Raw genomic sequence first — 22,880 nt, 5'->3', positions numbered from 1 at the left:
AGAAGAGCAACTCAGGCCATCCCGCCAGCTTGCCAGCTGAGATTGTAAGGAAAACCAAACTGTTGACCATTCCTCCTTCTTTTTTGTTTTTAATTCTCTGCAGACACTACACCCTATCTTGTCTGCCACTGGGTACAATGGCTCCTCCCACCTGGCCTTTGCTTCCAACGGGAAGAGACAGAGTTTGAGTTTCCAGACCTGGAAGATGCAACCAACTCCCTCTCCTCTAGCTGATGGGGTGGGTAAGTTCCTGCCCTGCCTGTGGCCCCCAGAGCTATTGACTCTCTGTAACTCAGGCTCCTTCTGACCTTAAAGATTTGTGAGGCAGTTGAAATATGCAGGAGGGGCTGGGAAGGTGACTTAGTGGTAGAGTGCTGGCCTAGCATGCATGAAGCCCTGGGTTCATTTCCTCAGTACCACATAAACAGAAAAAGCAGGAAGAAGTGACGCTGTGGCTCAAATGCTAGCTTTGAGCAAAAGAAACTCAGGGACAGTGCTCAGGCCCTGAGTTCAAGCCCTAGGACTGGCAAAAAAAAAAAAAAGAAAAGCTAATAGACAATTGCTCTTTGGAGTCAAGAAAGAAAGTACAAAGACAGGGAGCGGCGGTCGGGACCTGTTCCCCAGACCTTGTCTCTGCAGGCTACCCCCCTGCCCACACACCTCTGCCCACCCAACCCAGAAGCTGTGGCTGCCCTCCAGTCCAAGGCCGCCCCTGCAGTGCAGAGCCTGGGCTTGCCTGAGCCGGCGCGCCCACCGAGGTCCCAAGGAAGCAGCACCACCGCCGCCTGGCCACAGCGGGGCAGTCACCATGGGGATGCTCGGGCCTGCTGAGCTGCCTCTCCCTAGCAACCGGACTCCCAGGCCAGTTACCATGGAAACAGCCTTGGTGAGCAGTGATGGGGGAAACACTGGCCGGGGTTTCCTGACCTTTGCTGAGGACTTTCCCCTCCCCAGGATGCCAGGAGCTGGAGGACTCTGCTTTTCCAGCCACGGGCACCCTGTGGGATCCCTGCATTCAAGAGTGGCAGAGGGTGGGAGATTAGCCAAGCCACGCTGTGCCCCCATCCTCTGCGCCCGCCCCCCTCCCCCGCCAGCTTGGTTCCAGGTATCCCCAACTCCCCATCACCTAACTTCACATCTGGGGCGTTGCAGGTTTAAACACTCATGTCCTCACCCCTCCACTGCCAGGATCCCCCATTAACCTCAACTCTCCATCTACACACACACATTAACCTCAACTCTCCATCTACACACACACACACACACACACACACACACACACACACACACACACACACACACACACACACACACACACACACACTTCCCCAGCCCCCTAGAAGAAGGCAGCACTTGCTGGAATTTTTTTTTATTTAAATAAAATATACACCACGGCACATGCGGCCGTTTTCTGTGTTAAAAGTGGAAGATTTGAAAATTGCTTGTGGGGTGCTGGGGACAGAAGGGCCCACCTGACCCGCCCCCGGCCTCTCCCAAGGAGCCCCCCCCCCCCCCCAGAGTCTCTTATAAAATGTGAGTGGAGAAGAGCAGCTAGGCCAGGGCCCTGCTGGCTCCTCCTGCTCCCGGGCCGGGCTGTGGGCTGGAGTCTCCTCTGAGCTGCATTCTAGAAGGGGACACACACAGCACGGTTTAAATCCTAGCTCTGAGTACTCTGTACCTGAGCAGCTTCTCCAGATCAGAAGGGATGGAGGGCCCCAGGGCCTTTGCCCCTTCTCTCTTGGGTTAATGCTTCCAGCCCCACAGCCGATGGCCCTGCTTCCCATCCCAGGACAGCTCAGAGCCAAACCCCACCGCACCACCATTCTGCCAACCATGGAGCATTCTGCACAGACCAGGCATGGCCGGCCCTTGTTTCTTAGGACTGCCCGCCCTCCCTGCCCCTGCCCTTCTAGGTAATGGCGAATCTCGATCACGGCTCAACCAGGATCCTATATGTGTTTCCTTTCTAATCACCCCAAACCTGTCCACCCAGATCCCACCTCTGGGCCCCCAGACCAGCCTGTGGCTTCCCTGCCTCAAAGCCCTGCAATTCCACGCGCGCCTCAGTGAACATCCCACTTAGTGCCCTACCCTTGCCAACTCCCCATCTTTCCCCTCCCTCTCCCTCCATTCTCCCCACTTCTCTAGCTCTAGCGTAAGCCCACCAGTGGCCACACCCCTTTCCTCTGACCCCCCACCCCCTAAAAAGGAGGCACAGCCGCATTCTGGAGCCCTGAGATTTTTGTCTCCTGGAGCCATCATCCACCAAAAGCTCCCTGGGTCCTCACCAGAGTCCAGTGAAGTCATGTCGTGGTCTGAGTGCAGAAGGAAGGTGATTTATTGAGCACCTACTATGTTGTGTGCCAGGAGCTGGGCTGGGCATTTCACATATACATATACATATGTATATATGTGTGTGTATATATATTATATATGTATATATAATATATATGGTCTTCATAGGTCATTGTGAGGCAGTACCCCGTTGTTCTCATTTTACAAATGAGGTCACAGGTCAGATGACTTGCCCAAAGTCACACAGCTAAGAAGTGGCCGGCTGAGACTCGAACCCACGCCCGCGCTGTTGGACCGCGGCTCTGCACTGTTAACCCTCGGCCCATCACACCCTCTCAGTCTGAACTTGTGGCCACTCCTTCCTTCACGGGATTCTGGAGACTCGAACCCGTTCACCTCATCTGTGAAATGGGAGACCCGTGGGGGTCCCTGCCTCACGGTGCGTGAGTCGGGAGGGGCTCACGGGTATAAAGTGCGAGACCAGTGCTTGGCACAGAACAGACTCAGTAAAAGGATCCGCGCCTCGCCTCCCACTGTGGAGCTGGACCACCAGGGACCCCGGAGGTGTCCCCGGAGGTGAAGGGGTGTGCCTGAGACCCCTGGGAAGCGAGAGGCTCACCAGAAGCTTCTGCCTCCATGTGGTAAGAGGTCGGGCTGGGTCAGGATTTGTGCCCAGGGATGGGGACGGGGGGGGGGGGGGGGGGGGGGGGGAATGGGGAGAGAGGGGTGCTTAGTCCCCCCGTTTTCCCCACACTCTGCAGCGCCCGGCCTGTGGGCCATACCGATTGCTGGATGTAAGGTGACCTGGTGTCCTGGGGTTAAAACGAGATGGCACACACACACGTACACACACTCACGCACGCACGCACGCACGCATGTGAAACTGCTATCTACATGGCTCTGCGGAGCGCTACATAGCTATACATATTCACATCCTACAGACGGGTACATAGAGATTCAGATACATAGCTTGCTACGTTTACAGTAGAGAAAAATGCAAGGCCCTCAGAGGCCTGGGGCATAGGGGGTGCCCCCACCCCCACCTCTGGGGATGGGCGAGGCGGGGGGACTCCCCAGCAGAATGGCCTCCCAAGTTCACAGGGGCTACTCGCTCCAAAACCAATACAATGACACACCTGCTCCAGGAACCCCCAAATATTCACCTGCACCCCCTCCCAGAGGCCCCCACCTGCTGTTTTGCCTTGGAGCCTTATCTGCTTTTCCTCCAGCCTCCCTCCCTCCCTCCCTCCCTCTAGTGAAGAGTATTAAAATTGTCTAGAAAAGCAAGGGACCAAAAATCTGCGGCTCTAGGAATGCCTGGTTATTTTCTGCTGTCTTTTGTTGTCTGGGATGTTCTGGGGGTGTTTGTTTTTAATGATAATTATTATTGTTATTGGTATCTCTCCTAATCACAGTTAAACCTGCAGGAAGAAAAGAGGGAGGGGAAAAAAAGAGGGAGGGAAGGAGGGAGGGAGGGAAGGAGGGAGGGAGGGAGGGCCCGGCTCATAGGTTCGACGGCAGTTTGGAGCGCACAGGCTCAGACCTGGTCCCAGCTTCCCTCTGGGGTGCAGCAGTCAGAGGGGGCCCCCCAGAAGAGCCAGCTCTTGCCCCGAACAAAGAAAGAGGGGGTGGCAGAGAACCTGAGGATGTCTTCCGAGGCAGAGTGACATGCTGGCCGGGGCTGGCACCATGGGGCCTCCCGCTGCCCCCCTCGGCCCCCCGGGGGAAGAGGGGGAAGGCGGCCACCGACTCCCCCGAGGAGTGCGGGGAGGCTCTGCGGAGAGTCTGCGCCCCGTCGTGGGGGAGGGCGGGCTGCGAGGCTGAGATGAGCTTGAGGTCCTGGGTGAGGCGTCCCGGGGTGAGGGGGGGGGTCCCCCGGCGCTGGGGGACCTGGGGGGGTGGGGGGCTGGAGGCGGGGGGCAGCAGCAGGGAGCCGTGGGAGCCAGAGGCCCGGGGGGGAGTGCTGGGGAAAGTTCTGGGGGGGCCGGGGCTCTGGCCGGGGGGGCTGAGGCCGCCCCGGGGGGTCAGGGCTGCAGGGGAGGCGCCCCCGGGGGCCGCGGCCGCGCAGCACGGCCGCGGGGGAGTCTCGGGCGTGCCGGGCAGGCCGGGGCCCGCCTCCCCGGGGGGCTGGCCCAGCTGCCCGGGGCTGGCCGTCGGGGATCGGGAGGAGGGCGGCGGCGGCGGGCAGTGCTCCGGGAGGGCCAGGCCGGCGCGGGCGGCGGGCGGCGGGGCGGCCTGCGGCGGGCTGAGCAGCGGCGACTCGCACGAGGACAGGGAGCCGCCCGGCGCCCTGTGGAAGTGGCCGAAGCTGGCGCCGGCGGCGGCCGGCGTGGGGGCCGGCGAGGAGCCGCAGGACGGCAGCAGCGGGCTCAGCCCCGCCGGGGCCGCGAAGCCGGCCAGCTGCTGGATGTGGAAGGACGACGAGGACGGCGTGTCGGCCTGCGAGGGGCTGCTGGCGGGCGACGCGGGGCCCGGCGCGGACGGGAGCAGCGACTGCAGCCGCCGCGCGTGCCGGGGCGTCGGGCCGCCGCCCAGCCCGGCCAGGCCGGCGCCCGGCGGCGGCGGCGGGCGGAAGATGGCGGCGGGCAGGCGCGGGTGGTGCGTGAGGGCGATGGCCACCGAGGTGGTGGCGGCCGCGGCCTGCAGCGGCGCCTGGATGAGCGGCGTCCAGATGACGGGCGGCGCGGGCGCGGCGGGCGCGGCGGCCTGGGCGCGGTGCGCGCAGTGCGCCATCTCGCGGTCGTGCTGCACGATCTGCTGGATGATCTCGCTCTCCTGGTAGTTGAAGACGCCCGAGTTGAGGTCGTGCTGCACTTTGTGGAGGAGGATGGAGTTCTTCTTGCCTGGGTCACGGAACGCGAGCAGGGGCTCAGGCCAGAGCCGGGGGCCGGGGGGCTGGGGGTCCCCTTCCCACGGGGCCGGGGCTGGTCCCCCCTTCCCCCGGGCCGGGGCTCGCCCCCCCCCCCCGCCCCTCACCGATGCGGTCCAGGCGGTCCAGCGCCACGGTCTCGAAGGCCCGCCGCATCATGGGGTACTCCTCCAGCACCTCGTTGAAGTTGTCCACGCTCAGCGAGTACAGGCGGCAGTAGGTGTCCGCCCTGACGCTGGCCGTGCGCCGGCCCCGGGTCAGCAGGCAGATCTCTGCAGGACAGGGGCGCTCAGCGTGGGGCGGACTCAGCACAGGAGCGCTCAGCGTGGGGCGCACTCAGCGTGGGGAGCACTCAGCGTGGGGAGCACTCAGCGTGGGGAGGACTCAGCGTGGGGAGCACTCAGCGTGGGGAGGACTCAGCGTGGGGAGGACTCAGCGTGGGGAGCACTCAGCGTGGGGCGCACTCAGCGTGGGGCGCACTCAGCGTGGGGAGCACTCAGCGTGGGGCGCACTCAGCGTGGGGAGGACTCAGCGTGGGAGGACTCAGCGTGGGGAGGACTCAGCGTGGGGAGGACTCAGCGTGGGGAGGACTCAGCGTGGGGAGGACTCAGCGTGGGGAGCACTCAGCGTGGGGAGCACTCAGCGTGGGGAGGACTCAGCGTGGGGAGGACTCAGCGTGGGGCGCACTCAGCGTGGGGCGCACTCAGCGTGGGGAGGACTCAGCGTGGGGAGGACTCAGCGTGGGGCGCACTCAGCGTGGGGAGGACTCAGCGTGGGGAGGACTCAGCGTGGGGAGCACTCAGCATGGGGCGGACTCAGCACAGGAGCGCTCAGCGTGGGGAGCACTCAGCGTGGGAAGCACTCAGCGTGGGGCGGACTCAGCCTGGGGAGGACTCAGTACAGACAGTATTCAGCCTGGGGAGGACTCAGCCTGGGGAGGACTCAGCATGGGAGAAGCACCAGGGCCTTGATCTTGGGCCCCACTGCTTGGTACAGCAGCTTCACAGGCCCTCAATGCCCCATTCTAGGCTGAAGCTACAGTAGACACCCACGCCTCCCTCCCACAGAGGTATGTCAGCTTGCGCTCTCTGCACACCCCGCAGATGACGTGTAAACGCCATCTCAGGGTGGGATCTGCAGGCAGGGCTTCGGGAGGTGACCATATCACGCAGGTGCAGCTCGCATAAATTTCATGAAGTGGCCGCCGCCAGTGGCTCACACCTGTCATCCTAAGTACTATGGACGCTGAGATCTGAGGATCGTGGTTCAAAGCCAGCCCAGGGCAGGAAAGTCCCTGAGACGCTTACCTCCAATGAACCACCAGAAAACTAGAAACAGAGCTGGAGCTCAGCATGGTCGAGTGCGAGCCTTGGGCAAAAAGAGCTGAGGGACAGCGCCCAGGCCCAGAGTTCAAATGAATGATAAATAACTCGCTGAGAGCCACAGCATTCATGGGAAGAGGCCACAGCCAGATGGCGGTCATCTGTGACTGCGAAGAGGCCCCTCAAGAGAACCCCAACCTCTGGCCGAGTCCCAGCCTCTGGAGCTGTGAGACACGAACTTCCGCTGTTGATAAAAGCTGCTGGAACGGGGGGGGGGGGGGGGGGGGGGGGGGATCCCCACTAGCCAGCTCACCTCCAAAATAGGAGCCGTCAGCCAGCTTGGTCTCCTTGTTGCCCTTGGTGAGTACGCTGACCACGCCGTGCTGGATGAAGTACATCTTCTTGCCGATGGTGCCTTCGCGGATGATGTAGTCCCCGGGCTGGAAGACCTCAAAGCGCAGCTTGGTCAGCATGGACGTCACAAAGTTGGGGTCCGCGTTGGCGAACAGCGGCATGGAGGCCACCAGCTTCCGGCAGTTGAAGTTGATGATCTCCTGTGTGTGGGGGGGGGGGGGGGAGCCCGAGTTAGGATGCAGGAAGGAGGGGGGGAGGAAGTACCCCCCTCCCTGCCCAGGCTCCCCGGCCAGCTCACCTCGCGCAGCGGCTCGCTCAGCTCACCCAGGATGCTCTCCTCGTCGAACATCTTGCCTTGGTAGCGGTGCTCGTAGTAATCGTGGATCCGCTGCCGCGTGTCGGGAGGGAGCTTGTGGAAGGACATGTACTGTTCCACCTGCTTGTACTGTGTGTGTGTGGAGGGGGGGGGGGGGTATTGGGAGGAAGAGAAAAGTTGTCACCTCTAGGCAGCCTGCCCAGCTGCACCAGGATTACAGGCATGCGCTACCATGCCCACCCAACCTGGCTGATTTCTCCTTCATCACCCTCTGCCATGTTGAGTGGCCTGGAATTTCTCTTCCACAGTTTCCTCCTGCTGCTTCCCCTAAGCAAGCCTGCCCCCAGCTCTGCAGATTCTCCTGATCCCCCTCCTTGTTTTGTTGCTAAGTAAACCTAGGCTGATCTGAAACTCATGATCCTCCTGCCTCTTGAGTGCTGGGATTATAGGTGTGTACCACCACGCCCAGCTCACTGCTGTGTGAGGAGTGGACTGGCAGAGCGGATGAATACTGCTCACTCTGTCAATGTGGCATCAAGGGTCTGACTCGCAGAACCTCTCAGAAACCCATCCACCGCCTTATGGACAGGTAACCAGCCCTTGCTGGTCAGTCCTCAAGCGAGGCTGAGATCATCAGGAAGCTGCAGCAGTGGCCTGGGGTCGCTGCTGGGATGGACTAAAGGGAGAGGCCCGCCTGCTCGGAGGCGGGCATCCACAACAGAGCTGGGGTTTCTGCCTCAGTGTCTGTGTGAAGGGTGGTGATCTGGAGCGGAGGGAGCAGGGGAGACGTGACGGGAGATGGGGGACACGCATGGAACCCTCCAGAGCTGAGAATGAAGCCGAGCCAATTGTATCATCCAGCCTTCGCGGTTCGTACATGGACACGTGAGGGCGGCGTGGAAGGTCGTCACACCTCAACAACCTACCAGAGGGGAGGAGGGCCAGGAAGGAAGGAAACCCAGAGCTGTCATCATGGAAACCAAGTGAGCCATACAAAGGCCTGACACCTGCTGAACACTGACGGGCCGAGCAAAGACCCAGAAAGATCTACTGGTCCCCTTCAACAGAGAGACTGACAGGCCACTGAGGGAGGAAGGGCAGGCACAAGTCAGGAGGCATTGATGGAATCGGGCGCTGCTGCGCACACCTGTCATCCCAGCTACTCAGGAGGCTAAGAGGCTGAGGATCGTGGTTCAAGGCCAGCCTGGGCAAGAAAATCTGAGACTCTTATCTCCAATGATCTACCCAAAAAGCCACAAGTGGCGCTGTGGCTCAAGTGGTAGAGCGCTACCCTTGAGCACAAAAGTTCAAGGACAGTGCCCAGGCCCTGAGTTCAAGCCCAAGGACTGAGGAGCATGCGTGCGCACGCGCACACAGACAGAGACTCACAGGGCCCTTTCTGGGTTTCAGGCCAGGGAGCTGATGGGAATTCTCATCCAGGAGGTGTCCCCAGCGCCACCCCGCAGCCCAGATCACAGGCAGGGCTGGCACCCGCGGGCTGTCCCTGCTTTGTTCCCTCTGGCCAAGGCTCCAGCCTACCTTCTCCTGGTACTGGCGCCGAGAGGAGTCCAGGGACTGGATGAGGGCGGTGGCGTGGCCGATGAACATGGCGTAGCAGGTGGCGCCCACGATCATGCTGAGCATGGTGAGCCACACGTCCGACATGCCCACCGGCGCCTGCCGCCCGTAGCCGATGCACAGCATGTGGCTCATGGCCTTGAAGAGGGCGTAGGAGTACTGCTTCCCCCACGAGTTGTTCTGTGGACGGACAGGGGCACCGGGCTGAACGGGCTGGGCCAGGGGCAGGCGGGGCCCTGCTCGCTCGCCCCCTAGAAGATTTGCTGCCCCCCCTCAAGCCTGACTTTCCTAGTGGCTAAACTTGGGGCTCCCCGCCCCACCCCCACACTGGTTCTTGCTTTGGCTGATGGTCCTGGATGAGGGACAGGGAGACCCCATTTCCTCTTACAGTGAGGGACAGGGATCCAGCTGGAAATGGGAGCGAGGAGACCAGGGTAGCCCCCGCGGGGTAGCCTGGAGCCTCTTTGGCTGAATAGCAAGTTCTGCAGGCTGAATCACCCCCCCCCAACCTCCCCCCCCCACTGTCCCTAGCTGGTCAACATATCCCCACTCCCACCCCCAAACCACTGCTAAGCAAAGCCCATTCCCCTACTGACCTCCATTACAAAACCAGAGACTCTCCCCCCGGGGGGTTGGGGGACAGCTGGGCAGTCAGAGCCCCCAAAACCTGGTCCTCCTTTGACGATTCAAGTGGAAGTTAACCCCCACCCCCACCCCATGGAAGGAAGCCTGTCCACCCACCCGGGGCTGTGGCCACTAGCTCCGCTCCCACTGCCCCAGAGGTGGCCTGCAGAGGAGGTGACGAGGAGGCTCATGGCTATATCTGTCTCCAGAGCCAGCCGGTGGTGTCGCCAAGAAGGCTCGGCGTGGGAACACGGGCTCAGAAAGAGCCACTTCCGGAATGCAGTGTGCCAGGGGCCTGTCCCCTTCCCGTCCAGAGGCCCTGTGCCTCGCGGGAGGAGTCACCGGTGAGCCCCCCCAACCCACCCCCTCTCCACTGGCAGGAACCCAAGCCAGTGTGCCCGCCTGCAGTCCCTGCCCTGAGCCCTGAGAACTCCCCTAGCACCAGGCTGCCCGCAGCACCTGCAGGAGGGCAGGCCCAGGAACCTCAGAAGCCAGGGCCAAGTTCAAGGTCAACCGTCCTGGGCAGAGCTGGGCTCCTGCCTTGGGCACAGCGGCTCAGTCCACACCAGGGCAGGGCGGGCAGAGCTGGCTGGTTCCCGGGAGTGGAAGGGGTCTGGGGAGCCCAAGGGCAGCCCCCCGAGTTGCCTCCTATGTTTTAGGGGAGGAAGGGGAGCTTCCAGACGCATTGCTGAGCCTCTGGGGGAGGGGCACGGGGAGGGGGGGCAGGCTCAATCCCCAGGCCTGGCCGGGCGCGTTCATTTACACTTAGCTCATCAAAAGGCTGTTCTGCAAAGGCCTGTGGGATGCTGGAAGACCTTGGGGTGTCTTTCACCTCTTTCGGAGCCAGTTTTCTCTCCCCTGGGGCCCTGGGCATTTGCTTTCAGACCAAACCACACACTGCCTAAGGGGGAGAGGATTACAGCCAGAGAAAGGCTCATGGGTTTGGATTTTTTTTGGGGGGGGGCAGGGAGGAGGGTCCTTCCACCCTCATGGGAGGCTGTTCCTGCCCAAGCAGGGCTGGGGGTGGGGGGCTCTTCCTCATGGCTTCTAGGGCTCCAGGTACTTACCCAGCTGCAGGGCTGGAGGGGACGGGAGGCCAGGCTGCCATCTGCCTGCTCTCCATGGCTGGTGTGCATGTGTATGTGCGTGTGTGCATGAGTGCGTGCGTGCGTACGTGCGTGTGTGTGTCTGTCTGTCTGTCTGTCTGGGAGCCAGGCATCCCAGCTCTACCTCTGGAGCAGAAAATGTTCCTAATACTCTGGTCATCCGTGTGGGCTAGAGATGGCTAATTTCTGGGGTTCAGCTTCTAGGGTCCCATCCGGTCCCGGAGGCCTTAAGTCTTCTTGGGTGGCATCAGGCCACACTGTGTAGCTACGATGGTTGGAAGGTGGCAGCGACAGTTCACAGCCAAGGGCTGTGAGTGGCATCGGGCACGGGCAGCGCCGTGGGATGGGCAGGGCAGCGATCTACGCCACCTGGTCCTGTGCGCTCCCCCGTGCATTCTCTGCCCATCCGGGGTCTGGGGGGGGGCGAGCGCCCCTCGGGGGAGGCGGGGGGGGGGGGGGGGGGCAGGGCGCACTCACCACCATGCCGTTCATGGACACCCAGCAGTCATGCGGGAAGTCCTGCAGCATGGGTACCAGGAACTGCAGGCAGCCGTCCCAGTGGCACAGCAGCAGCATCATGCCGATGAGGTTCACGATGCGCACCACGGCGCTGGCTAGGTCGTAGGTCATGTGGAAGATCTGCCGGCGGAGGCGCGGAGTGAGGGGCACAGGCGCCGCCCCGCCCCATGGCCACCATTGCCGGCCACACGCAGGCCAGGCCGGATCAGGGGAGAGACAGCTGGGCCTGAGCCCCCCAAGAGGTAAGAAAACAGGCTGTGGGGTCCCAGAGAGGGGGCCCGGGGCGGGCCCAGGGTCACCTACAGGAGATACAGCCATCAGACTATGTGGATCCTAGTGTAGTCCATGCACAGTCTGAGAAGACACCTTGTTGGTATACCAGCCGAGTGCTGGTGGCTCACACCTGCCATTCCAGCTACTTAGGAGGCTGAGCTCTGAGAATCATGGTTCAAAGCCAGCCGGGGCAGGGAAGCGTAAGACTCTGATCCCCAATAAACTACCTCCATCCCCAAAGGGGGAAAACAAAGACAAACCACAGACATGGAACTCTGGCTCGAACGGTTTACATGCTAACCTTGAGCAAAAGCAGCTCAGGGACAGTGCCCAGGCCCTGAGTTCAAGCCCCAGCACCAGCACGAGATAACCTTGTGGATACAGGATGCTCTCCAGGAGCCATGGTTTAGAGTCAGGCCCAGGGCTGGAACTTAGAATCTCTGAATCCAGCCCAGGAGCCTACAGCGAGGGCAAAGTCAGCCCTCAGACAGTTGGGGTGGGCAGCCTTGGGCCACAGGTTCCACGTTCCTACAGATCTGACACCCTCCCCCGCCCCCTGCTCCCCAGGCCCGGAATCTACCCAACTCCTAGCTGCACTGATCTTGAAAAGAATATAAACCCAACCTCTCTGATCATGTTTTTCTTGTCATCTGGAAAATGGTGATAAAAACGTCTTAGCGGAACGAGTTGTCAAAAAGATTAAATTATACATATAAAGTACTTAATACTGAGTAGAGAAGTATTGGATAAATTACAAGCCCTAATGAACTGCTAAGTTGTTATTAATAATTCATCTTCCCTTAGCAAGTGTAAGTAGTAATGCTCTGGGGTGTTTTTTTGGGGGGGGGTTGTTGCTTGCATCAAGGATGGCGGCACCCTGAGCCCCGGCCCCCAGCCCCCCTCCACTCCTGAGGCTCCAAGGAGGCTGTGGCGTGGTAGGGCAGCGGGACCTGCCCAGTATCCCTGCTCGCTTCCCCTTCCTGACGTTACGCACGCTGGCGTCTGGCAGGAGTCACCACGGCGATAGTACAGCGAGGGGAGGCAGGGCTGGGGAGGCTAAGGCAGGCCCGTAGAGGTCCTGGCCAAGGAGGAATGGGCTTGGGGTGGCTCCAGCCACCAAGCTTTAGTTCTGGTCCCTCAACAGCGGGCAAATGCACTGCTTCTGGAAAGGGGCTTTGGGCCAGAGATCTAATGGAAAGCCATTTCAGAAGAAGAAAGGTGAGTCCAAAGAGACAGGCTCCAGAATTCCCTCTTCTCAGTCCTGATCTTGAAGGTCAAGGCCACGGGCACAGTGGTCCATGGTGGGCAGGACGGCAGGCCCGGAGCTGGGCCCTGCTGAGACCGGGCTGGGGTCCCAGAGGCAGGCCGACTCCTAATGCTCAATGTTCTGTTTCCAGATGGACACGTCCCAAACCCCACTCTTCCCTGTCTCCCATCTAGGGTCACTGGTGTCGCATCTGCTCAGCCTAGGCCCTTGGGCCCACGTCCTGTAGAGACATCTCCAGATTTTCTACTCCAGTCCAATCCCAGAAGACCCCCCCCCCATTAGACTCTTGGGTCTTCCAGTCCAGCTGAGCAGCTAGAAAGTAACCTTCAAGGCATCAAGCGGGGGCTGGGAAGGTGGCTCAGTGGTAGAGCGCTTGCCTTGCATGCATGAGGCTGTGGGTTCGATTCCTCAGCACCACATAAGCAGAAAAACCTGGAAGTGGCACTGTGGCTCCAGTGGTAGAGTGCTAGCCTTGAGCTGAAGAGCTGAGGGACAGCGCCCAGGCCCGGAGTTCAGGCCCCAGGACTGCCAAAAAAATACAAAGGACATCAAGAGGGCTGTGGTACTCTTGACTCCACCTGCGGGCTGTGGCTACCGTGGCCTCTGTGGCCTGGATTCCAACCAGTCCACCTCCCTCCCTCTGCTCGCGGTCACCTCCTGCAGCTACCCTGGCGATCTTCAGGTCCCTCACGGCCCCAGCCAGTTCTTACTCGCCTCAGTACTAGGTTTATTCCCACCTGCTGTGTGTCCTTCCTTCAGCTCCTTCTACTGTCAGCCATTTCATGGAAAGGCCCTACAGCCCTGTGAGAAGCAGACCCAGCTTCTCCCGGCCACCCTCCCCGGGGATGGACTCGGCCTGATTCATTTCCTATGTGGCAGGAAAATCACGTTTACTGCCAGTTATGGTAGCACACGTCTATAATCCCAGCAAATCGGGAGATGGAGAGCTAAAAGATGGTGGTCCAGGCCACCCTGGGCACAAGAAGATATTTATCTGAAAAAAAGTAGTAATAACCTAAATGCTGGGCACTGGTGATTCATGCCTGTCATCCTAACTACTCAGGAAGCTGAGATTTGAGGATCACAGTTCAAAGCCAGCCCAAACAGACAAATCCATGACACCCTGATCTCCAATTAGCAAAAAATAAAAGCCAGAAGTAGAGGTATGGTTCAAGTGGTAGAGTGCTAGCCTTGCGAGAAAAAGCCACACAACACCTCCAGGCCCTGAGTTCAAGCACACACATAATAAATGAATAACCTCAACAAACAAAAAGGCCTGGTGGTGTGGCTCAAGTGGTAGAGCAGGGGCTGGGAAGGTGGCTCAGTGGTAGAGCGCTTGCCTTGCATGCATGAGACCCTGGGTTCGATTCCTCAGCACCACATAAGCAGAAAAACCTGGAAGTGGCGCTGTGGCTCAAGTGGTAGAGCGCTAGCCTTGAGCTGAAGAGCTGAGGGACAGCGCCCAGGCCCAGAGTTCAGTCCCCACGACCAAAAAAAAAAACAAAAAACAAAACCAAGTGGTAGAGCACTTGCCTAGCAAATGTAAGACCCTGAATTTAAACCCTAGTACTGCCAAATAATAATAATAATAATAATAATGATAATTTAAAAACTGACATTTACTATCTGGCTTAATACTCTATGAGATAGAGTTCTTTTCTGTATTTTGCATTTCGGTATTCCTCCATGCTTAGCGGGGAAGCCTTTCAAACACCTGCTAGTTGCTTGGATATCTGTGTAGATGCTTAGATGAATGAAGGCATATTGTATGGGAGGTAATGTTGTATGCCCGGGCCGTGGCAGCTGGGCCTCAATCCCAACTCCTGTCTACCAGCCGCTCTGGCTCTCAGAGAAAGAAGCATCTGGGCAGGCCTGTGTTCACACAATGTCTTCAATTCTTCTTTGCCTACTTTTTCATTTTTTCTTTCCTTCATAATTGATTTTCTTCCAAGATGGTGTCTTTTCTGTCTCCTTTTTTGCCTTTGCCACTACCGAAGCAGGGCTCAGGACCTGTGGAGCACTCTGTGGCACTGGGAATCTGGGGGTGCGCTGGGAAGACACAGCACAGAGCTCCCCCCTCCCCCGGGCCAGGTGAAGGAGGGCCTGGGTGGAGGATAGGTACAAGGTTCTGACTGCAGAGCCTTGCAGATCCAAATGGCTCTGTCCGAGCTTCCAGGAGGACGCTACTGGCCGCACCCCAAGCACTGGACAGCACCCAGGATGTGGTTGCTGAGAGCCAGGTTGGCTGTTGTTGGGAGAAACGGCTCGAGGCTGTGTGCGCCGACCACGGGCTGCGGGACCAGCCACCTGCCAGTCAGCTGCGCTGGGTCAATATTTGCCTTGCTCTTTATATTTCATTAAAACTTGCTTTCTCGATGTTAGTTCTCCCTCGGGGAGGGTGGGGGGGCCGAGCACCTTCCTCTTCAGGTCGCCCCAGGCCGCCCCAGGCCTCTCCAGACAGATAGGCTCCTCCTACCCTCTGGGAGGCCACACCCACTCCCCTACCACACCTCCCCTGCGCCTCACTCTCCTAATCTGTGGAATGGGTCAGCAGCTGCAAGCTCCCAGATCTGCCTTGGGTCTGGGAAGGAATCGTGTCCACGTGGCTCACAGTGGGTAGTCTGCGCATAGTGGGTTCCTTCCCTTCCCTTCCTCTCCCAGCACCGGAAATGGTCAGTCAAGCTGCCCTGGGACTTCCTCTTCCTGGGACCTGTTGCATTCCTCTCCAGAGCCTCATTTGCTCCACCTAGAAAACCAGGAACTTCCGGGGCCTCTCAGGACCCAGCGCCTGTCATCTACGGCGGGAGGAACGGGTATGCTGCTGCAGCCAGGGTCCAGCCCCAGCCTCCCTCCAACCCCACGACCTCTCCCCACTGCTCCCCCGAGTCTGAGAGCTGGAGGACCCATCAGGGTCCACCCAGCCGCTCAGGCCTGGCATCCTGCCTCCAGCCTGCTGGGAGAATAGAAGCTTCTGGAATGGGTCGCCGGAGTGCAGGGGAACAGCTGGAGGGGGGAGGAGGGGGCAACCGAGGTTTCTAACAATAGCCCTGGAGCCTGTGACAAGCTCACACCTCAGAGGGAGGGCCAGGCTGGCTGGGGGAGGCCAGGCTGCTGACCTAGATCTCCCGGGGACAGAAAGACGGAGGCTGGGGTCCCTGCCAGCACCGGCCTCGCCTAGCTCCCCCCCCCCCCAGCGCCTTCCTTTAAGCCCTGTCAGCCACAAGCACAACCTCAGCACAGGTTCTGTTTTTACCAAGAGATACTTGAGCCTGGGCTGGGGGGGGGGGGGGGGTGAAGAGGAGAGGGGAGGTGGGGGGGATAGTAGAGAGGAGAGGGAAGGTGGGGGGGGCAAGCCTCAGAAAACACCAGCACGCCGCTAGCTGAGGAAACGGAAGCCCAGCGAGGAAGAGATCAGAGCGCTCCTGTGACCCGGACACCAGCCCCCCTCCCGCCCCCCCCCCAGCCCTCCCCAGCAAGCTGAGCCTGGGAGAAACTTGGGGCCCAAGAGGGCTGACAAGATGGGGTTCATGAAGCCAGCTGGGAAAGCCCAGTCCAATCCCAGGGGTTCAGGGCCCTGCCGCCTAGAGAAATCAGCTCAAAGCAATTTCCTCTGCAGCTGGTAGGAGAGATAAGGGTGTGCTGGTGTGTGTGGGGGGGGGGGGGGGGCACAGAGCTACCCATCTGGCCTCCTGGGATCTCCCTGCCTGCCAAGTAGATTGAGTAGCAATGTCCAGGTCAGGACCCCCGAGGGCCCCCTGGGGCCTCTGCCTTCCCAGCGACAAGGCCCAGGCTACACACGGCCTAGCTCACCACGTCTGCACGGTCCAGAAAGGAGCCAGGCTGGAGGAGCTGTGTAGATGGCAGCCCTGGGCCTGAGCTCCTGGCATGGATGGCCACGACCCCGGCAAGGGCCCAGGACTACCAGGGGAGCAAGGCTGGCCTCCAGGGGTCGCTGCGGCTTCCACGGAGGCGCCATTGATGACAAATGGGGCAGTGGAGAAGCCAGCAGCGTCTTGCATTTCTACCTGTGATGGGCATTCTGGGAAATAATGCCTTCCTCCTTCCTTCACAGCGCGAGGCGGCCACCCCCGACCCCCTCTTCCCCCCCTACTGTCCCTTCTCCATCCTGACCGCAGACTCTCCCCACCCCTCCCCCCATCTCTCAGGGATCTCCAACCCATCCCACCCCGTGTCCCCCATGCAGGTCAGAGCACAGCTGGATGTGAGCATCTGGAGTGAGTGGAGGCCGGGCACCCAGTGAAGGGCACCAGAGGGAGCTTCACGGCATCGGAGGAGCAGAACAGAAGGGAGACCCTCCGTCATACAGATCCCACTACTGAGGGGCACAGCGCCCCCTTCGGATCCAGTCTCCTGGCCAGGTGAATGGGGGCTAAGCCCCGCCCTGTGTACCTCGCCGCGTAGGCATGAGTAACCAATGGCCTGCTGCTAACACATTGTGGGAGGAGTGTTTATTAAAGAACTTCTTTTACTCAGGGCCTGGGTGCTGTCCAGCTCAAGGCTGGTGCCTCCACCACTTGAGCCACAGCTCCACTTCCAGCTTTTTGGTGATTCGTTAATTCATAGGAGTCTCGTGGCCTTTCCTTCCTGAGGCTGGCTTTGAACCACAGTCCTCAGATCTCAGCCTCCTGAGTAGCTCGGATGGCAGGCGTGCCCTACCAGGGCTTGGCTTTTAAATGGCTCTTCTACATCAGGGCCTGGCTTTTAAGTGGCTTTTTTTTTTTTTTACAGCAGGGTGAAGGTCTCTACAAACATCAGATTCTATAATCACCCATTCTGCAGATAAAGAGAACAAGGCTCAGAGTTAAGGGAGCAGAGCGGGGCCACACGCTCACACAGTGTGGAGTTGGGGTTTAATTTGGGTCTCCAATGTGCCGTTCCAACTCGAAAGCCCGCCAGGAGCCAGGCGCCGGAGGCTACGCCTGTCATCCTAGCTACTCAGGAAGCGGAGATCTGAAGATCGTGATTCAAAGCCAGCCCGGGCGGGAACGTCTGTGAGACAGGTATCTCCAATGAACCACCAGAAAACCAGAAGTGGAGCTTTGGCTCAAAGTGGTAGAGTGCTAGGCTTAGGTAAAAAAAAAAAAAGCTCAGGGACAATGCCCAAGCCCCAAGTTCAAGGCCCACAATCCAACAGGAAAAAAAGTCACCGGATCCTGTTAGCTGGCCCAGGGGCTGCCATCCTCCTAGGAGCGCAGATACCTCGGCTCCCGCCCGCCCTTCCTCCCGACCTGGAGTGAGTCATGGTCCCTGTTTATCAGCAGGAGTCATGCAAATGCTCCAAGCCACAAAAGTGTACTTCTGCCCGTGGGGGGTGGGGGGCATTCTGCCGGGCTGGTGTAGGCCCTTCTTCGGAGACACGCGGGTTTGCGATGCCTCTGACCTGAATCTGCCAAGGGCCCCGCCTGTCAGCCGTGGGTGCAGCAGCCACGTGGGGAGGAAGAGCGTTGCGGGCGGGGACTGTGGACCCAGATCGTGGCCTTTCCACGCAACTCAGGCCTTCTTGGAGACTGGGGACCCACAGACACGGCCGACAGTCCCCATCAGCACGGCCCTCTCCAAGCCCAGGGGAAGGGGTCACAGAGCCCCTCACCCGCAACCCCAGAACCCCCAGGCTGGCCTGCAGGTGCCAAAGCAAGTACTCAGTAGTGACAAACACACCTCTGGGTTCCCAACAAGGTCACTGGCCACATCTTTTCCTCTAGAGACAAGCACCCAGCCCATGGATGAGCTAGAGTTCTTCAAAACTCATTTGCAGGTGTTTTTGTTGTTGTTGTTTGTATTTTGGTCATGGGGCTTGAACTCTGGGCCTGGGCGCTGTCCCTCAGCTTTTCAGCTTAAGGTGAGCGCTCTACCACTTTGAGCCACAGCACTACTTCCGGTTTTCTGGTGGTTCATTGGAGATAAGAGTCCCACAGACTTTCTTGCCCAGGCTGGCTTTGAACTGAGATCCTCAGAACTCACCCTTCCAGAGTAACTAGGCTTATAGGCATGAGTCACCAGAGCCCAGCTTTTTTTTTTTTTTTTTTTGTCCATCATGGGGCTTGAACTCTGGGCCTGGGCGCTGTCCCTGAGCTCTTCAGTTCAAGGCTAGCGCTCTACCACTTGAGCCACAGCGCCACTTCCAGCCTTTTCTGTTTATATGGTGCTAAGGAATCAAACTCAGGGCCTCATGCATGCGAAGTAAGCACTCTACCACTGAGCCACCTTCCCAGCCCTGTGTTTGTTGGTTTTTTAATGTGTGGTCCTGGGGTTTGAATTCCAGCCTGGGTGCTGTCCCTGAGCTATTTATTTATTAGCTCAAGGCAGCTACTCTACCACTTGAGCCACACCTGCACATCTAGCTTTTTGAGGGGCAACTAATTGGCAATAACAATCTCACAGACTTCCCTGCCTGGGCTGGCTTCAAACCAGGATGCTCAGGACTCAGTCTCCTGAACTGCTAGGATTACTGGCAGGAGCCACCATTGACAGTTTCTGTTGTAATGTTGTGCAAAGGAACCCAGGATCTTGGGGGAGGGGCCACATCCTGCGCAGAGGCCTGAGAGCCCCCTGCAGACTGACTTGTGGGGAGAGACATTCCAGCTCTTTTTTTTTTTTTTTTTGTCGGTTGTGGGGCTTGAACTCTGGGCCTGGGCGCTGTCCCTCAGCTCTTCAGCTCAAGGCGAGCGTTCTACCACTTGAGCTACAGCGCCACTTCCGGTTTTCTGGTGGTTTATTGGAGATAGGAGTCTCATGGTCTCTCCTGCCCGGGCTGGCTTTGAACCGCGATCCTCAGATCTCAGCCTCCTGAGTAGCTAGGATTACAGGCGTGAGCCACCACCACCCGGCTCTCCAGCTCTTTTCTTCTGACTGGGAAATGCCCAGCTGTGGCACAGACGGTTTCAGCCAATCCCCACTGAACTTCGCTTAATGCCCTGCCCTCAAGGGCTGCCCATCTCTGTCTCCTCCCTCCCTTTTCCCTCCCCCCCCCCATGCTCCTCCCTTCCCCCCATCACATTCTTACAGAGCCTCATCTCCTGGGTTGCTCTAGAACAGCCCAATCTAAAACCACTGCGAACACCGGTCGCCTGTCATCCTAGCTACTCAGGAGGCTGCGATCTGAGGATCGCGGTTCAAAGCCAGACCAGGCAGGAAAGTCCATGAGACTCTTATTTCCAGTAAACCACCAGAAAACCGGAAGTGGTGCTGTGGCGAAAGTGGTAGAGTGCTCGCCTTGAGCTGAAGAACTGAGAGACAGCGCCCAGGCCCAGAGTTCAAGCCCCACGACCGACTAAATAAATAAATAAAACCACTGTCAAGAAAAAAATTTACCAAAATCAGATTTCCATCATGCTGAATCTGTAGCTCTAGGAACACAGGCCATTCTTCCACAGCAACAGCTAAGCAGGGCTGAGCAGAGGCTGCCCAATCCAGGCAGGTGCATTCCCTAGCTCTTTCTCGTCAGGACCCCACATCTCCAACTGTCCCCCAAATGGCCCTTTTTTGGCCTTTGGAGTTTACAAACCCCAATGGTATTTCCTCTCCCATGTGTGTATCTATAGTTGGCCGCTTCCGCCTGCCATTTCACCAACCATCAGGCATGTAACCAGGGGTAAAATCGCTGCACTTTTCAGTTTCCTTGCGCTAAACGCAAGTTCTCCGTGTACCCACGTGGCACCCAGGACAGTGTGTATCAAATGCTTTGGGCAGCATCACACACGTGATATGCAGTCCAGAAAGGACTAGTATTTGTCCTCTTGGAGTAGGTATGCCTGCTACAATTGGACAGCCGTGTCCAGCAACCTGAGATTTCAGAAGACGGGTGGTCTGGCCACTTACCTCCTCCCACTGGTGAATGTATCGGATCAGGCGCGAGAGCCGCAGGAGGCGGAGGAGGCTGAGGATCTTGGTGAAGCGGACGATGCGCAGGGCCCTGGCGGTCTTGTAGACCTCAGAATCGATGCGCGTCTCCACGATGAGGAAGATGTAGTCCACGGGAATGGAAGAGACGAAGTCCACCACAAACCAGCTCTTGAGGTACTTCATCTTGATGCGCTGCGGGTCGAGGATGATCTCAGTGTTGTCCTCCACGACGATCCCCGTGCGGAAGTTCAGGACCAGGTCAACCAGGAAAAAGGTGTCAGACACCACGTTGAAGACGATCCAGGGCGTGGTGTTCTCGTCCTTGAAGAAGGTGATGCCCACAGGGATGATGATGAGGTTTCCCACCATCAGCAGCAGCATGGTCAGGTCCCAGTAAAATCTGCCGGGGGAAACACAGGACTCGAGTCACCAGGAGAGGGCAGAGACTAAGGGAGGGTGCTCCAAGGGTGAGCCAATAGGAGCCAGAGAAGTCTTGTGTGTATAGTTGTTGTTTTGTTTTGTTTTTTGCCAGTCCAGGGGCTTGAACTCAAGGCCTGGGGCACTGCCCCTGAGCCTCTCTGTACTCAAGGCTAGCACTCTACCACTTGAACCACAGCACCACTTCTGGTTTGTTTGTTTGTTTGTTTGTTTCTGAGTAGTTTACTGGAAATAAGAGTCTCACAGACTTTCCTGCCTGGGCTGGCTTTGAAGCACGAACCACAGATCTCAGCTTCCTGAGGAGCTAAGATGACAGGCCTGAGCCACCAGTGCCCGGCTGGAAGAGGCTCTTCATGCACTACGGATGCCCTCTGCCCTGCAGTGGGGGACAAACCTCCTCCATCTTTCCCCTCCCCCTCCAGGAGAGTTCTGCTGCCACACAAAGCATGCAGGGGCCCCGAGGGGGGGGAAGAGAGGCTGTTTTAGGGCCCGATCACCCCAGCTCCTCCAGACTGAGGCTGGGCTGCCAGGCACATGCCACACACACCGTGACCAGAGGACAAGGATGTGTCCAGGCCTGTGCCAGGTGCCCGGGAGGCAAGAGGCCTTGGCCCTAGTCCAGGCTCTGCTGTGGATAATACAAGGAGACGCTAAACGGGTCCCTCTTCACCCTGGACCTCAGTTTCCCTACTTTGCAACGACTCCTGTCATTCTGATCTGCCCCTCCCCCTCAGCTGGCTCCCTGGAACCCCACCCCCATTACTGAGCAAATGTCTGACCATCTCACTTCCCCACGGGGCTTCTCTTCCCAGACATCTGATGCCCCACTCCTTCTCCAAGAACCCACTAGGCCTCAAGGGCACCCCCCCCTCACTGCACCCCTTTCCCCTGGGGCCCAGAAGCACCCGCCGCACCCTCTGCCTACCAGGGTCTCGGGGCAAAGCTCCTCCGAGAGGTGGAACAGAGCGAGGTGGCACACAGCCGGCTCTTCAGTCTGCGCTGGGGCTCATCTGCCCCCCCAGAACTGGCAGAGGCCTTCTGCGGTGTGCAGCCAGCACTGCCACGCCCAGACCCACACCTGCGAGGCTGGCCGTTCCTCCCAGGCCCCTGCCCAAGCACCGAGACCCACAGCTTGCTGGACAAAGATCACAGGTCAGGCAGAAGCAAGCACCCTCCTCCAGGATAAGTGACCTTTCGGCCAGAAGGAAAGGCAGTGTGGGGAACAGGCCAGTATTCTCGAGTCTTCAGGGGGGGGGTCTCCCCAAAATCTGGATGGACTCCGGCCTGAAGAAATTACTTCACTGGAAATTGTTCCCTTTGCCAGAGTCAACATGGTGCCAGGAGTGGAGAAGCAGGGCCAGCATGGGCAGGAAGGGCGCCATCCAGAGGCAGCTTCTAGAAGCTTCTTTGAAAGTCAAGCCCTTGAGGATCTCAAGACAGGGGCCTCATGGGGGTTTCTCTCCTTCTCCAAGAACCCACTGGACCTCGAGGGCCCCCCCCCACACAGCCTCCACACCCTCCTGAAAAGAACACAGCACTAGCCCATGAGTCCTAGGAGAATGGCACCAACTACTATGGAATGTTCTGGAGTTGGAAGCACCGCCCAGCCACATTCACACCACTCACCAGCAGTCACATGCACTCGGCGGGTAACCATTGACACACACACACACAGTGTGTCACACACCATGCGTGCGTGCACGCTACCATTCCTGTCCATTTAATCTCCCGGGGGGAAAAAAAGAAAACAAAAAAGCAAAAAAACAAAACAAAACCCCAATGCTGTAGCACAGAGAAGCCACCAAGGGCCCACGTGCTCCTCTGTACATAAAGCTAATAATACACCCAGGCTAGAAGAGTTTCTAAAATTAACAGATTAGGCGCAAGGCGGCGGGGAATGCTGACTTGGGCAGGCCTGCCTCTCCAGCACATTGCTCCACCACCACCACCCCCCCCCCAGCTCCCTCAATTACAGACCAAATTCAAGACAGTAATTAACAGGAGAATGTTTGCATTTAGTGGTCTTCATAAAACTAAATTACATGAGGCAAAAACA

General features: G+C 58.7%; 1 protein-coding gene across 1 annotated transcript in view; it reads right to left on the bottom strand.

Moving 5' to 3' along the window:
* Positions 1–3,798: 3,798 nt before the first annotated feature.
* The window catches only part of Hcn4 (hyperpolarization activated cyclic nucleotide gated potassium channel 4), a 38,469-nt gene continuing 19,387 nt past the window's right edge, over positions 3,799–22,880 (bottom strand). The window contains exons 2-8 of the mRNA XM_042697476.1: positions 20,363–20,786; positions 10,942–11,103; positions 8,696–8,914; positions 7,139–7,285; positions 6,800–7,040; positions 5,272–5,436; positions 3,799–5,138 (exon numbers count right to left, since the gene is read on the bottom strand). Of these exons, the coding sequence (XP_042553410.1) occupies positions 3,799–5,138; positions 5,272–5,436; positions 6,800–7,040; positions 7,139–7,285; positions 8,696–8,914; positions 10,942–11,103; positions 20,363–20,786 (2,698 nt within the window). The remainder of the gene's footprint in view (positions 5,139–5,271; positions 5,437–6,799; positions 7,041–7,138; positions 7,286–8,695; positions 8,915–10,941; positions 11,104–20,362; positions 20,787–22,880) is intronic.

Source organism: Dipodomys spectabilis, unplaced genomic scaffold, assembly GCF_019054845.1.
Source record: "Dipodomys spectabilis isolate Male_0828 unplaced genomic scaffold, ASM1905484v1 ptg000219l, whole genome shotgun sequence".
NCBI classification, from domain to species: Eukaryota; Metazoa; Chordata; class Mammalia; order Rodentia; family Heteromyidae; genus Dipodomys; species Dipodomys spectabilis.
This window is presented reverse-complemented; position numbering and strand designations above follow the sequence as displayed.